We start from the raw sequence: 17,319 nt of genomic DNA on the forward strand, positions 1-17,319 counted from the left end.
TCTCACAAAACTACAGTCCCAGAATTCCATAGCATTGAGCCATGGCAACTGGATTGTTTCTACAGTGTGAATGCAGCCTGAGCCTCAGAGGAAGGCAATGATAAACCTCATATGAACAAATCTTGCTGAGAAAACCACGATAGGTTCACCTTAGGATCATCATAAGTTGGAAACTACTTGAAGGTAAATAACAATATAGTTTTTAAAAATAACTTCCAAACTCTGAGATATCCTGCTATGAACTTCCACCAAATGCTAGACATAAATTGATAACAATTCTCTGTATATTTTCTGCAATGCTTTAGGTTGTTTGGAAGGAAACTAGTTTTATATTCTCCCTTCATAAACCTTCCTGACAATATCTTGGTTTATTTCTCTGTTAGTTTTGGTATCCAGCACGATGGAAAAGAAAATGACTGTGAGCCAGTGGGGAGACGCCCGTACATCATGTCACATCAACTGCAGTATGATCCCACTCCCCTGACTTGGTCACGCTGCAGCAAAGAATACATCACACGTTTCCTAGAGTGAGTCCGTATGGTTGTTTTGCCTTTGCTTCATTGCCTTTGAAGGATTTTTTATAGCCTTGGAGCTATCTTTGGGTATAGAACCAATGACTGCCAACTGCGAAACAGATAATGAAAGCTGCTTTACCTTGTGGATTTGGTGCTTTGATATTATGCTTTTATACTAAGAAACTGATGTGGTTTATATGTTTGCTGATGGCTGAAAATAGATCCATGGAAGTACATGCCTGTAGAATCTTAGAGTAGGATGACAGTGTGCCAGTACAGCATTTCTTGTTGTTCAGACCTTACTGTGTGTTTGAAAAGCCACCTAAAATGTAGGACAGAGATAATATAGAGGAAAGCTATTCAATTTTTAATGTCTTTAACAGAGATATAGAGGAAAAATCACCTGGAATATCTCTATTGGTTTATAGTTCTGGAGTCTTGTTTCTTATAATCATCAGATTTTTCTCAGAAACAAAGCTCACAAGTAGGACCCAAATACAACATTCCTTTTTCATTTGCTTCTCACCAATTCATATTCATAGAAAAACTGCCTAGTTTACCACTATGGCTAATAGACACTTATAGACCTGTTCTCCATGAAGTTATCTAAGCATTTTTAAAATCTTCCAAGCCACCACCTCATGGTCCAACTACTGCCCATAAAGTATCATTAGATGACCCTAAGTTATTCTAATATTACAGGATAGGAATGAAAATACATCTGTATTCATTTCTTACATACCATACACAAATATGCACCATTCACAGATGGTGGTGGGCATGATGGTGGAGGAATACTGGGCAGATCTGATGTTTATGTCTCCACAGTGTCCCTGGAACCAGCCCTACATTAGGTAGAACAAGGCAACCACTTCAGATAGTAGGAGTTAGAACTGTCATTCTCCAGCAGTCATCCTTCCAAAGTCACTCAGCTGCTTTCTTTCTTTTGTTCAGCATTTCTTCATAAGTCATATATCTGAAACTACTAATTGTCATCATGTTCTGAATCATCTTGTGAGCTGATAATCTTACTGGAAATGTAATGATCAAAACAGGATATTGTGTTAAAGCTGGTGTCCCATTAGTCTCAATAGACCAACATTTTCAACTCCTACACAAAATTACATGTACTGTTTCTATGAAATCAACCTAATATAGCCTGCATTGACAGTCTGATCTACGAGGAATTTCCTCTCTGCTCATTTTCCTGTTATTCTCCCACTTTTGGCATAAAAGATGGAGAAGTAGTTGTCATTTCTGACTTACCTTTGGGTATGAGAGAGACTGTTACACTATGGTTGTCATTTAAAAAAAACAACAACAAGTTAGGTGTTGCTGTTCATAACCAAGAGCTTCAAAAGTGTTAAGAATTAATTCCATGTCTCAAATTCAGCCGAGGATGGGGCTTCTGCCTGGATGATATTCCAAAGAAGAAAGACCTAAAGCCACCTTTCATTGCACCTGGAGTGCTTTATGATGTCCATCACCAGTGCCAGTTGCAGTATGGACCCAATGCAACTTTCTGTGATCAAGTGGATGTAAGTTCCGTGGTCTCCCTCTCCTTGCACCTCACCTTTGTGAAAATGTAATTCGGCTACTGAATCCTAGCTGGACAACCACATTCAAACAAGGGGAAATTCAGCCCAGTGGAAGAAATGTTTGTACAGAGAGCAGGAACTGGATGTTTTGTCATGCTAAACCAGGAGTGGAAAATCTGTAGACCTCAATTTCCCATTAGCCCCACCAGCATGGTCAATGGCCAGTGATTATGGACAACAGCTGGAAAATCACAGAGTCCTCACATTTATGCTAAACCCATGCAGATCTGCTTGGAATAGGATGGTTGGACTGGGAATGTGTTGCTAGCATCAGGCAATGCATTGACCCAGTCAATTTATTTTGCTTTCCTGCTGGTACTTATAATTATAGCCTTTATAAGTAAAATACAAGTTGACTGTACAAAGCATGTTCACTGTTTTGCTGAATATGTGTGTTTGGAACAATGGGTTAAACTGAATTGGAGTTTATTCAGCCATTTCCTTTCCTATTCAGTTTAACCCACTGTTTCAAACACACATACTCAGCAAAACAGTGAACATGGTTTGTACAGTCAACTTGGAAGTGGTATTGTTCCAGGTAAGATAGTAGTTTCCAATGGCAGCCATAATTTATGAGCTGTCACTGCCCACCCCACCCATGTGTAGGAGAATGGCAGATACATGGGGGCAATGGTTGGGAGTGGTTCAAGATTTTCTGGACCTTGGCTCAGTCATAAATCAGAATGGAGACAGTAGTCAAGAAATCAGAAGACTAGGACTTCAAACAGCCAGTTATGAAGGAACTAAACAAGATCATCAATTATAATTGAATATTAAATTTAATTGTCAGGATTGTCTATGCCATTGTGTTTCCCATTTCTGTGTGGTGCAACAGAATTCTCCAGATAGCATGGACTGTCAAAAAGACAAATAAACAGGTTCTAGTGTAAATTAGGCCTGAACTCTCCATAGAAGCCAAGATGAATAACCTGAGACTGCCAGTTTTGGACACATTATGAGAAAACTGGACTCATTAGAAAAGACAGTGATGTGTGATAGAAGGCAGTCCACATCTCGGATGGATAGACTCAGTCAAGGAAACCACAGCCCTGAGTATGCCAGACCTGAGCAGGGCCATTGATATCAGTGTGACTTGGAGATTTCTCCTTCATAGGGCCACCATACGTTGACGCTGACTTCATATGGCAAATAACAATAGGAGGCAGCAGCAAAATTGTGTGTGAAAGAAACCTATAGTGGCTTATGCCATTAGCAAGACCCAAGATTTAAAAAAAGCAACAAAAAAAAAACAAAAACACCACCCCCCATTCCCTAGCCACTGCTTTTCAGAATCATAAAAGCTTCTAATATGGGAGGTAATACTTAGCTATCCTGATTAAAAGCCAGTGTGACAGCCTTATCTTCTGTGAGCTTGTTTAACAATTTGTAAAGTAATATGAGTTGGTGGCCATTGCTATACCTATATCAGCCAAAGTGAATTGACACTGTGGCCTAAACTACTTCCCCGTGATTTTGCAATGCACCAGGAAATTGACCTTGATAATTATACTGTCTCACAGGCTGCTTTTTCTAATAGTTTGCTTCCCAAATTCTTTAAGAATAAAGTAAAAGTGCAACACTCCCCAACACAGGAAAAACAATAAACCTCACAGTGAATATCCAATGTATTTGAGGAATGGGAGGGAATCCAATTAGTACAAACATATCTAACTTATTTACTCACAACAGAATCTTTTCCAGTGTGCAGGAGGTATGAATTTCACTGCAGATACTTGATGAGTCAGTAAGGCAGAAAAGTCAGTGTAGAAAGTAAGTCCCTCAAGGTACAAAGTTTGAAAAATACTTCTTTACAGCACTTGAAATGTAGTGGATGAGCTGGAATAAAGAAAAACAGAACAAAGCAGTAAATATGTACCAACAGCAAAGACTTCTTGAATAGCATGCATACAGAAGCTTTTGACTGTAAACCCTTGGCAATATACCTTTCAGAAAAATAACTGAAGTGAAACTAAACTACCATGGTAGTAGACACTCCTTGCTATTTCATCTTATTCTCTACAGATATTTATCCAATGTCATATTTTTGTTTATTATACCAGAGTGACCAGGGGCTATATCAGCTCACAGGTATGAAATAAAAATAGAAAAAATATACTTTGCAAAATTTTATTTTCACAAAAATAATGCTTACTTTTTTATACCTCTAAAGACTAATGAGTGCTATTGCCAGAAACCAAATCTGGTTCCATCTTTCCCAATTCTGAGAGTTTCAAGTGAGAGAGGAATGTTTACTTTCATTAAGGAAGTACAAGTTGGCTTTGGTCCTGGAGTCATAGAGGGACATATTTGGTCCTAGACAAGAAGGGAGGTTTATCCCCTTTTTCATGATGAGAATGAATGGAATTGTTTTAGGTGAGGAAAGTGAGCAAATTTAATCATGCTAGATGACATTTGAGAACCTTGAATTCATTGAATTATAACATTCTGTTGCATTCTGAAATATTTAATTACTTAAATGTTGAGTGAAAGTTAAAAATCAGCACAAGGTTACCTGTATATATTCGACTATAAGTTGATCTCATGTATAAGTTGAGGGCGGGTTTTGGGGCCAAAATTATGGATTTTGATATGACCCATGGGTAAGATGAAGACAAAACTTTGAGGAATGCAATAAAGGATGTAAAGGATGAAGCAAAGGAAAATGATGCCACAGAACTTACAAAATTCTGGCAGGCATAACTATGTGCCTACTAAAGGCTGGGTGGATGAGAGAGTAGAAGGAGGGGCAGTGTTTCTTTTAGCTGCTCCCAGGAGAGATTAAGCTTTTGCCTTTTGCCACTCTACTGAGAGAATGGGATGATTCATTTTTAAAAAAATAAGAGTTGAAGTACAGTACTTATGTATATACTTATATACAGGTACTTATGTACCTATATACATTGATCCATGGATAAATCAAGCCAGGTTTTTTGAGTCAATTTTTTTTTTACTAAAATGTCTAGACTTATACATGAGTATATACAGTTTTTTGTACTTCTTTAAAAAAAAATTGACCTAGTTGCAGTTTGAAATTAGGTTTCACAAGGACATCACAAGCAGAAGATACCCCTTACTAAAATCGCTCATCATTATTCCCTAAAATGGTAATTGTTTTAAAATGATATCTGGATTGGTTCATTTTCCAGAATATATGCCAAACCCTATGGTGCTTAGTGAAAGGTTCTTGCCGTTCAAAACTGGATGCTGCAGCAGATGGAACAAGATGCGGTGAGAATAAGGTGATTATAGCCTTCTTGTCTTCAGAACAGAGAAGAACAGAATGTGTGCCTTAGTATCTCACTTGTTTTGTTGGTAGTCCAGGACCTCAAAAGGGGAAACGAGAAATCAAAACAAATTCCATGAAATCTCTGCTGGCTTTTCCGGCTGCTAAACATTTTATTCAGTTACATTCTCTTATGGTAATCTTTCATAGCGATATTAATCCAAAAGACTGAACTTGACACTTTCATAATATTATCATCATGCCACTGCATTTATTCTCCCAGTCAGGAATGTGAGAAAATTGCTTCCTTTTCCAATTTTCAGTACCAGTTTCCCTGTCAGAAGGAGTTTAGCTCCTACAAATCAGATATATAATTTTGGCTTTTCCCCTGTAATATTGTCCATAAATGAAAAGGTTTCCTGAATCTTCCTCTATCTCATGTTGGAACTGTACAACTTTCCCAGTACTATCAGACTGCAATTCCCAGCATTCCTCGTTACTGGCTATGCTGGCAGTAATGTTTGCAAGGCTGTACAATTCTCAGTCTTGTTCTCCCTAAAGTAGGAATACCATACCCTCCAACAGGAACAGTCACTATTAATCCTCTGCCATCCCACTTTTGAACTGCTTATAAAATGTCCCAGTTTCTTTCCTCCACTTCCCACTTTTTCAGTTGTTGCAAACTGAGTTCAAAGTGTAGAGATAGTTTATGCTCAATTAGCTTGGAAGGGAAAGGGAGTTGAGGAAAGGAGGTGCAGAATCTTACCCACCTCAGAAAGGGCAGGTAAAACCAAACTCCTGCAGCCATTCCTAGCTTTTCTGTTCTTCTTTAATATTTTTTTTCCAACTTGACCACACATTGATGTTGTTTCTCCAGGTTTTCATCTATGAAATGTTTGAAGGTATGGAATACTACTTGCCGTGCTGCACATACCAGGCAAAGTACTGCTTGCAGGCTGCAAACACCATTGCCCCCAATCCAGTCCCAGTACCCTCCAGCCAACATCCCCCTAATTGTTTCCTTAAACATATTGCTCATATATTTTAGGGGACACAGGAGGCCATTCTCCCATAGTTTCATGCTTTTCTGGTCTATTTTAGATAATGGGAAGCTATGTTTAAACCAAAAAGTGCCTTTTAAAATCATTTTTTAATTTGAGGGGGATATAGGGGCTCTCAGGGGCATAGTCAGGCCTCTGAAATCTCAAAGGAAGCACCAGCAACTCCAGGACCTCTGGGAATTCCCCAATCCTGACTTAAGGTGCACCTGAATATTAAACTTAGGTGCATCTACACTGTAGATATAATGCAGTTTGACACCACTTCAAGTGCCATGGCTTATTCCTACATAATCTTGGATTTTGTAGTTTTATGAGGCACCAGCATGCTTTGGCAAAGAAGGCAAAAGGCCTTGTAAAACTACAAATTCCAAGACCCCATAGGGTGGAGCTACAGCACTTAAATGGTATCAAACTGCATTATCTCTACAGAGTATATGCATCCTTAATAACATCTCAGTAAGAGGAGTGTCTCATTCTTCTGCAATTTCTCACTTTTATACAAGTTCTTTGGATTTCATAGACCTCTATCACCTTTTCCAGCTTACTAACCCATTACTCTAACCAGTTTCTCACTTTTCCAGAAAAGCAAGGCTTGATGAGTGCACCATGGACCAGAGCAAGTTGATGGCTAAACACCTTGTGGCCTAAATCCTGGAGTTAGTCCAGACTAGACCCACTGAACCATTGAGATTTACCTATGTGTTGATTCACTATTCAACAGGTGATTGAATGGGTCTTCTCTTCTCGGGACTAACCAACAGGAGTCATTATTTGTGTGGCTGTTTGGTAATGACACCAAAGTTTGCAGCAACTGAAGTAAACTCAGGACAGGGAGGGAAAGTGGAAGAAGGAGAAAGCAACTGGGATGTTTTAAAAGCAATGAAAAAGTAGGACAACCACAGCTTGATCTGGACAGTTGAAGTGTATGGGATGGTACGCAAACTACCTCCTCTGCTTAGTCAGTGAATCACTTTACTTATATCCCACGTTTCCCCCCCAAAATTATTAAGCCATGGAGATGAGGAGAAACTAAGATAAAATGTGGGTATCTGAAATTTTGCCCCTAATACCATCCTGGACAGGGCAAGGAATTGGCACAGACACTGGTTTAACCCTCCTCCTCTTCCTGCACCCAGGCCCAATCCAAATTGTTCCTTTTCATGATCAAGACTGGAATCCATTTTAAAATCTTTTGTGTCATCTCTTTTTGGGCCCAAGTAAAAAAACTTCTGCAACTTTCGGTGAAGATACAAAATGTGAAAGTTGTTCTTTCTTATGCTACCTCCATCAAGTTGCTATGGAAGACATTATTTTAGTGCTATTGTATTTTTTAATCTGACCTTGTACCTCTGCTGCTTTATTGTTCAGTGGTGCTTCACAGGTGAATGCATAACTGTGGGCAAGAGCCCCGAAGCAGTTCATGGCGGATGGGGGTCATGGTCACCATGGTCACATTGCACACGGACATGTGGGGCTGGCATTCAGATGGCAGAGAGACAGTGCAATAATCCAGAGTGAGTCTCATCACTTCCCTATGTTTTATTGTGTGCATTAACAACATCATCATCATCATCATCACCAGCATCATCATCCATACTTGGTGGTCTCCCCAGAACAAAAAATGGGAAAAGTTTCCCTTTTTTGAAATACTACTTCCAGAATCTTCCAGCCAACATGATCATTTTCTTTTCAACAAGTACAAATTCAGAGGGTTTTACTTAGCTTCTGTGGCACAGTAAAAATATTTTACACTTTTACCGTGTTGAGGAACATGTGTGCCTCAAGGACTATTGATGCCAATTGAATCCATTCCAGTTCCACAACAAAATGTGGAAAAGGCAAAGCATGGTGAATAGTTCTGCAAAGCACTATACAAATACAGTGTATCTCTAAATAATGGATAATGAGGAGACACAGCGTCCTGCTCTGCTTATGACTGGCTGGTCGATTGCTGTTGGAAAAGAATGCTGAACAGATGGTCCTTGGGTTACACTAATAAAAGTCAGGGTGAAGTAATAGTTAGAGCAGTCTTTCTCAACTTCCAGATATTTGGGTTTACAGTTCGCATTGTCCTTGACTATTGGTTGTACTGGATGGACCTGAAGCTTAGAAAGCTACTCTTAAGAAGAATTTAATAAATAATGGCATATGAAACCCATCAATAACTGAGCAGTGGCAGGATGATGCTCTGGATCCCAGACATACTGATGCTTCAGCATGCCCCATCAGGTTGTATGATTCTATGTCATTATATTCATTCTTCTTAAAATTAACTTTTCAGGCTTTAATTTGAGGTGATGACAGTTGTGGTCTAACACATCTGGAAGGCAATACGTTGACAATGACCAGTTTAGAGCAGGGGTGTGCTCTTGGGCAAAAAACCCCAGAAGACTACTCCAGCCCCTGGACCAAATAGGGGGGCAGTTTCTCTCCCCAAATGGGTCAAAACTACCTTAAAAAAGTGTTTTTCTTCCTTTAATCCAGCAAAGCCCTCAAACGCCACAAAACATCAAAAAAGAGGGGGGAAATAGGTCCAAAATTGGCCAACATGGTAGGCAGAAGGGACATCATATCACCTTAGGCACACTGAAACTTGCTGGTGCAACCTTCTGGATGGGCACTGGGAGGTAAAATAGCCCCCAACCTTTGTGCAGTTGCCCACCTTTAGTGTCAGACTTGTACTAGGAAGATCCAGATTCATGCTCTCACATCACATCTTAATCTAAAGGTTGCTTTAAGGATAAAACAAAATGAGGAAAGGTCCTTAGGAAAAAAGCATGATATAAATGTAATTGATAAATTCTTATGTTCTTAATTTCAAAACTTCCCATGTCACTTTCAGACCACAATTTGGAGGGAAGTATTGCACAGGAGAGAGAAAACGCTATCTTATGTGTAATATTAAACGGTGCCCAAAAGTCACACCAAACTTTCGGCAGATGCAGTGCAGTGAATTTGATACAGTCGCCTACAAAAATGAATTCTACCAGTGGATCCCAATTTATAACACAGGTAAGGATAGGGCAAGTGGGAAGTTACCAATCTGGTGGACAGACAGGATATAAAGTTAAACAAGAAACATTCAGTATATAAAAAGTCTTTGACTGTGGAGTGTGTATCTCTAGGAAAATATATAACTTCTCTCCGCAGTGGTGAGACATTCTTAAGTGGGCTTCTTTTACTAATTTCTAATTACTGTTACCTTCACACTCCTTCACAGCATTTCCAAAGATTTGACACTAGGATACCTCATGAATTAATGGCAAGTCTAGACCTCTCTGAAATCTGTTAGAAATTTCCCCACCTGTTGAATGTTTCTCCCATGCCACTTTTCCTTCAGATTAATGTGAAAAGAATAATTCTCTGCACATATACAGTAGACGCTTGTTATACGCTGGGGTTTGGTTCCAAGATCCCCTGTGGATAACAAAATCTGTGGATGCTCAAGTCCCATTAAATATAATGACATAGAAAAATGGTGTCCCTTATAAAAAAAATGGAAAATCAAGGTTTGATATTTGAAATTTATACTTTTTTTGAACATTTTCAAACCGTGGCGGCTTGAATCCATGAATAAAAAATCTATGTATAAGAAGGGCTGACTGTATTTGGCCCAGCTTTATTCAGCATCAGTGTGGCCCTTCAAAGTAGGGGTGGAAAAAACTGTCTCTGTCATTTTGTGTAAGACACAGGCATGCAACCTGAGGCTCTTTCACACTATGCAATTATAGTTCTGTCATTTTACTTCAAGTGCCACAGTTGCATCCTATAGATTCCCCAGTTTTTTGTCTGGTGAGGCACGAGAGCTGTCAGGCCAAGAAGTATAAATATCCCTTCCAAAACTGCAAATCCCAGCCTTCTGTGGCATAGAACTTTGGTAGTTCAAGTAGAACTGTGTAGTGTGAAAGGTCTCCAGGTGGCCTGCAGAAGTTTGGGATTACATCTCTCATATTTTTTTTTATTTTTGGTTGTACCAGATGAGGTTGATGGGAGTTTTAGTCTAGCATTTCTGAGGGCACAATTTTCTAGTGTTGGCATGTCTGCTTTTAATTACACATAGGATTCTGATATTGATATATCTTCTTAGGAAATTACTTGACGATAATGAAAATGCAATCTTTTGCGTGCTAATACATTATAGTGGAGTATAGAGTTCTTTAGTTCCAAATCTTTGGCTCTGCATAGATAAGGAAGACCTGCTGTCTTCAGTGTAGTTTCAGATTACTGTTTAAATACAAAGGCAAGCAGTCACATTCCCACTTTACACAATGGGCATCCCATCAAAAGTAAGGCAAAGGAAATTGTCTACTTCCTCAGATGCATGGAGATGCACCCTATCCAGAAGTTTTCAAACTATACTTTGGGATTTCTTGGGCACTTATCCAAGGATATCCATGATATCCAACTTATCTTCTTGAATGAGAAGGTTAGTGATGACAGAGAAGTGACAGATTGTACAGCATACAGCACTACCAATCTTCTCTTGCAGTGTGAACATTCAGAGGGAGTGTTGTATGCTTTCTCAGTCATATGGTCACACACACATAGGAAAATCTCAGGCCTACTTTGAAAATAGTTTGTATCCCAGAATCCTTTACCCAAGGCACCAGGTTTTCATAGTAGATCGCACAAGTATAGGGTGAAGAGAGAACAGGTGGGAGATCATTCTCTCTGATGAGTGCCATCTAAAATGGCACCACAGCGTACACAAGAAGGATTTATCTGCAAGTGTGGGGAAAACTAGAAGTTTACAAGAGCGAACACACAAAGGAAATCTGCAAAATGACTCTGGGAGGACTTTGATTGATTCTTGGGGAGAAATACAGAAAACCAAGGCAGGTGTTGAAATGGAGTGGCTGGAATCCAGAAACCAGCAGTTAATGCTGTGACATTTGGAGGTCATAATTAGTGACTTCAAAACATTTGCTCATTCACTCATATAAAGAGTAATACAGTATTGCTCATTGGTAGGAACTGATTCACTCAAATTGTGTATGGTCAAATTATAATTAAAACTAATTGTCATGATAATTAAAGCTAAGCTGTTCTTGGCCCAGTTTGTGCTTGGATGTGAGGGTACCTGGGAGCAGCAAGTAAACCTTTCTCCACTTCTTAAAGGAAGGAGAATTGTACATAGTAGCAAATAAATAAAATTGCCCATTGACTAATGTAGAGGTTGAACTAAAAATGCACACACAGAGCCACATCATACAAAGAAAAACAGTGTGTAACCTAGGCTTAGATGTGACTGTTGCTTCAAAACCGAGGGGGGAGATAACAGTATTTAAAATGGCAAGTCATGGTCCTTACAGCAGTGTTTTTTCTTCACTTTATTGTTATGCTCAATTGCCATGAGAAAAGTGTGTGTGTGTGTGTGTGTGTGTGAGAGAGAGAGAGAGAGAGAGAGAGAGAGATTTAATTAAAAAACAAAAAACAGTCCTGACAAATTTGCTCTGAATCCCAGAAGCACACATATATATCTAGATCTATGTGTGTGAATGTGTGTAATTAAAGTGATTAACAAATGGAACTTAAATGAATTAGCAAAACATTTTGGCTTCTGCTTTCCTGAAGAACGAAGAAGCCAAAACATTTTGTTAATTCATTTAAGTTCTGTTTCTTAATCACTCTAAGAGAGAGAGAGAGAGAGACGCACATACACAATGTCCTTTTTCATTTGTTGAAAAACACCACTGATAATAAACAGAACAAGGTTGTTTTGGAAACTGATAAAAAAATCTTTGCAATATTTTTAGCAGTTCAGAGACATGAGCATTTTTACCTAATGCTGCTTATGTGATTTCCCTACTGGAAAGGTGTAGGGTCTGGAACCCATTTTCCCAGTTCATAGTACTATTGGAATGGTCTACATGAGAAAGAAAGACTGGATTGTTGGCTAAGGCCTGGAACATATGGGCCAAAAGAAGCAGCTTCCGGCCACGCAGGGGGTGCATAATTTATACAACTCATACCTCCAATACAGCCAGAAGCTACACTGAAGCTACACTCTGGTCCTTTAGACCAGAGAAAAAAAAGAGCCAAGATAATCCATCTCCTGGTGGTACAGCTTGGGGCCAAGAGTGATGGCCCACTTTCGGAGTGGGCTGGGTGGTCACTGTGGTCCCAGCCCGATTGCAGCCAGAGAAGCCTCTGGCTACTCCTTCCCAGCCATCTGTTTCACCCCTAAGATATTTTTGTTGCTTTGTTTTAAAATACACTAGATTTTTGGCTAAAATAGAGCATGGAGGTACAACTTTTTTAGAGGAGAATTGTGTTCATGGGATGAACTTTTCCGATTGGGAGATTTTTAAAAAGTACTGGGGGGGGGGGGTCACTTGTATGTGACTCTGCAGCTCACAAAAGTGATCATTCTAGAATAGTACACATGGCCTGCAGGTTGCAGCATTCCCCCGGTCCTTGTCTTATGTCAGTCTATTAAACCCCCAGGTATGAACAATAGGGCGAGGATAGCACAGATGTAACTGGCACTACATGCCATCAAAAAAATTGTGCTAAGGGAACTAAGGAATTTACAACCACATAATAAACTGTAGGTAAGCAGCTTATTTAATGAAAAGTTTTTCACCTCTGCTAAATTGTATGCTTACCATACCAGTCTCCAACTACATTTTGAAAATGTATATGTACCTTTTGGACTTTTGGGTTTCCCTACAGCTAACCCTTGTGAACTTCAGTGTCGCCCCACAAACAACCACTTTTCAGAGAAAATGCTAGATGCGGTGATAGACGGCACACCTTGCTTTGAAGGAAACAACAGCAGAGACGTCTGTATTAATGGCATGTGTAAGGTATTGGGTATGTTTCCTTCTCTGAACATTTCATGGGTCTACAGATTTACAGAACAAGGTTTAAGTCTAATATTTTGGAGCTGCTCTTTACAATCTTGCTGGTTTTAAATGCAGCTGTCGCATACATTCATACTTCAGAGTTCTGGAATAGGTGGGAAGGTGGGGAAAGGCCTAGGAGTGAGAGGTTTGCTTAGATGGAAATATTCATGGGAATGGGGATAGGTATCAGAACCACTGCCTCCCTGAAGAGAGTTTGGGGAATTCAAACCCTTTCAGATAGTTTCGTATTGAGGTTTCAATCCTGTACCCACTTTCCAGTGAACATTTCATTTATTTATTTTTTAAACATTCTTAAATATTAAGATTTTTTTTATTTTTTTAAATAAAAAGCTATCATGAATACCTTAAAAAGGAACAAAAATAGAGAGTCAAGAAGGATGGAAGGGTAATGTTGTAAGTAAACACACATCGCAAGGTGCAGTCTGTGTTCTGCATGCACCCCTGAGGCCGTTTTCGTGGCTCCCACAGGGTCTATTCCTGCTAAATTGGAGATCCAGTTTTTTTCAAGCCCAGAATGAAGCTGGGGAGGCAGTGTTGGCTATTTATCCAGCTGGAGATCTGCATCCAACCCTTTCCTCTTGGGCAGAGCTGAGCCCACCAGAACTAGCTAATCCATACCCTTGTCTCTCACCTGGAAATGACCCATGAAAATGGGAGATTCAGGACTAGGCCCTGAGATCTAGGAACCCTGTGTTAATACTGTGGTCCAGGATAGGTTATTGAAATGGATGGGTCTATATCTGAAGAAAATGGCAAAGCACCACCCTGCTCTCAGTTAATTTATCAGACCTAATCTGAACCAACTGCAATTTCTAAGCTGCTTTTAGAGAAAGCTCAACACGGTATATCCAGAAAGTTTCCAAACAAATGTTACGGTTGTAAAATGAATTTCCTGTTGATAGGGAGCTTGAAAAATTACTCCTTTGGGGAACAAGGACCATAAAAGCAGGACTTTTGCAAATTTGTAATGGGAACAGCTTTGAGTGGTAATAATATGTCACATGGGCAGACTCAAAAGCCCTGCAAATTCATCAAATGTGTCGATTTGATGGCAATTGAGCTTCAGGGTTAATAGTTACAAAACGTTTCCTTACCACCCATAAAATAAGCTAGTCTTATGGGATGCCAAATAACACTTTGATGATGGCTCAGATAAGTGGTCCTTTTTATTTTATTCATTCGTGCTAAACCATTTTGACCTTTTCAGATTCATTCATCACTGCAGATGATGAGCAAGTCGCGAAAGCATGGGTTTTAATCTGTTTTCCTCAGTGAAGTAGCACTGACACATTTCTTGGAAAGTCTCATGCTAACGCTATTGTGTATGATAAAGTTTTGTGGTGTGACATTTGGGAGACAGTTCAAGAGAATAAAAGCTGTTTTGTCTTAATGGCACCATGACATCACCTTTCTCATGATCTCTAAGAATAATCAACTGATATCGAGATGAGTGAATAAACAATGCATACAATTTATGGATTAACTAGTGTGAAGTAGCAGTGGTATAGTATTGGAGTGCTGGACTAGAATTTGGAAAGGCCAGGTTCTGATGTCCTCTCAGCCATGAAGCTCATTGGGTGACCTTGGATCAGCCATTATATCTCAACCTACTTCATAACATTGTTGTGAGGATAGAAATGCAGAGGAAGGTGGTGTACAGTGCTGACACTGTACATGACTTTTTGCTCCTTGGAGGAGAAGTGGAATATAAATGCAATAATCCAACCCACAAGTACCAGCTATAGTACCAACAGCTAGTACTAATTACAGAAGGTTGGCAGTGGACAGTTCCAACACAATAATTTGACATTGCTTCCTGTGTTATAAAAGTCTTACTCAGGCATGCACTTAAACCACACCCATTCCCTTCTAGTCATCAACTAGACTTTGTTTACTTGCTTGATATATGTCTTGCCTACACTGAAAGTGTTGAATAGCAAGGTCTGAAGCAGAGTTCTGCTCATAATAGCAGTATAGTTGAGAACTCTGGTAAAGTAGAACAACGCATTGAGAGATCTCAACAGAGAAGTGGTGTGCAGGCTAACATCCATTGGCATCCAGGAAGTGGAGTTGGCATTCATAGCTCTGAGGAAGTAGATTGAAGTCTACAATAGCTCATGCTGCCAATTTCTTTCTTTCATTTAGTCTCAAAGGTGTTACAAGATCTTGCTATGTAATAGTTCCATCCAATTTAAGCTCTGATGTGTTCAGGAAAATTCCTATCCAGGCCTAATAGGTTACCGGGATAAGGAAAGGAAGAATCAAGGAACAAGGCAATGCTGTGCTTCTGGGAATGTTCAGATGTGCACCCATAGGTTCTCCTCACTATAATTAGTCATTAAAGACTAATTCTTTGCTTGATGCACAGGTTGAAACAAATTAAAACCAGAGCTTCAGTATTGCACAAATCAATAAAAGAGCACAAAACCCCAATGAAACAGGCAGCTGTATCAAAAGTGAAATTAATATTCTGGCTCTGCTGCCATGACATTGTACAGAGTCACACATAATCTTTGCAGAAAGTAAAGCACCATGCCAAAACAAAAGCCTAGTAATGGTTCATATGGCGTTATAGAACTTGACAGAGATGTTTGAAAGCATATGAAAGAGTAAATGCATTTATTTATTTAAAAGGTTATTTTATCTGTCTATTTTTAAAAAAATCTTAGAATTTGAAATAATGAAACTAAATAATGTGATAAAATGCAACCATTCATGAACTATTAAACAGCATTACAACTTCAATTTTTCCTTCCATCATCTTATTTATATCCCACTTTCTCCAACAGTTTGTCTTCACTCGCCAGAATACACCAGCTTCCTCCCTCAAGTATTCTGGTCCCGAATTCCCACTAAATTTCCCCACAACCTGTGCCCTCTTCACAGTGACAATGGGCAACAGCCTTCCCATGTGATCCCCATTTCTCACCTGGAGCCATCCCCGAGATCACAACAAGGTGCCCAGCCATGTTATTGATGCTGGGCACAATGTTCTGACCTCAGCCACCTGTCACCACTGTGGAAAGAACTGAAAACCTGGAGAGAAGGTAACATTTTTAAATGTGGGGTATGGGGCAGAAAGGCCAAATCAGGTGCAGACATTGTAAAGAAGGTATCTGCCTGATTTTGGGCTTCACCCTTGCATCATTTAAACAGGATCCAATAAGCCCAGAGAGAATTCAGAGTAAATAGCCCATGTAGACAAACCCTTAGACTGGGACTCAAGGCAGATTATAAAGAGGCATAGTTTATATATATATATATATATACCGCTATTCCAAAGATCATAGTGGTGAACAACAAGTAAGCTAATTAGCAAGTAAGCTAATATGTGTGTATCTATGTGCCTTGAAGTTTCCTGTCAACTTATGATGGCACCATGAATTTTATACATATTTCTTAGGCAAAGATTATTGAATCCCATTTTAGAAGAAAGGCAGAATATAAATCCAATAAATAAAACAAAATAAAAATATTCAGAAATGGTTTTGCCAACTCCTTCCTTTGAAATGTAGCCTACGGCATCCTATCTTCTTTGATGGCATCCCATCCAAGTACTGACCAGGTACTAACTGCCCTGCTTGGCTTCCAAGATCAGATGGGATCTGGTGCCTTTAGGGTATTTCTACACACCAAACAGCATTCCAACCAACTAGGCTGGTGGAGTCATTGGGACAGATAAAAGTGCTTCCCCTGCAAATTTTAAAGTTCAGGCAGGCTCATATGAGATGATATGGTACTCCAAATAGCCTGAGCCTGAGCCATATAGGGCACATCAAGAGAAAAGACAAGGGAAGTACAGTACAAGGTTGTTTTTTTAAGATTTAGGAAAATAAGGCCTAAATCCAATTACCAGTCCCAATTAGAGTAGACCCACAGAATCAATTATTGAAGGATAAGTCAATATTTATGTAAATTGCTTTGATTCAATGGCTCTTATAGTTGGGACTAACAATTGTATTTAAATATAAACAGATATTTGCCTAGAATAAGAAAGGTTTTTAGACCTACCCAATTAAACCTCCCTAGTTGAGCATTCTGTAGGTAGCACAC

General features: G+C 39.3%; 1 protein-coding gene across 2 annotated transcripts in view; it reads left to right on the plus strand.

Moving 5' to 3' along the window:
- The window catches only part of ADAMTS12 (ADAM metallopeptidase with thrombospondin type 1 motif 12), a 200,668-nt gene that overhangs the window by 133,124 nt on the left and 50,225 nt on the right, over window positions 1-17,319 (plus strand). For both annotated transcript variants that reach the window (XR_006102164.1, XM_042451931.1), the window contains exons 8-13: window positions 384-527; window positions 1,909-2,053; window positions 5,260-5,352; window positions 7,766-7,911; window positions 9,240-9,409; window positions 13,073-13,206. Coding sequence is in view for 1 of the 2 variants with exons in the window: in XM_042451931.1 (XP_042307865.1) it covers window positions 384-527; window positions 1,909-2,053; window positions 5,260-5,352; window positions 7,766-7,911; window positions 9,240-9,409; window positions 13,073-13,206 (832 nt within the window). In the remaining variant the exon portion in view is untranslated. The remainder of the gene's footprint in view (window positions 1-383; window positions 528-1,908; window positions 2,054-5,259; window positions 5,353-7,765; window positions 7,912-9,239; window positions 9,410-13,072; window positions 13,207-17,319) is intronic.

Source organism: Sceloporus undulatus, chromosome 2, assembly GCF_019175285.1.
Source record: "Sceloporus undulatus isolate JIND9_A2432 ecotype Alabama chromosome 2, SceUnd_v1.1, whole genome shotgun sequence".
In the NCBI taxonomy this organism is placed as follows: Eukaryota; Metazoa; Chordata; class Lepidosauria; order Squamata; family Phrynosomatidae; genus Sceloporus; species Sceloporus undulatus.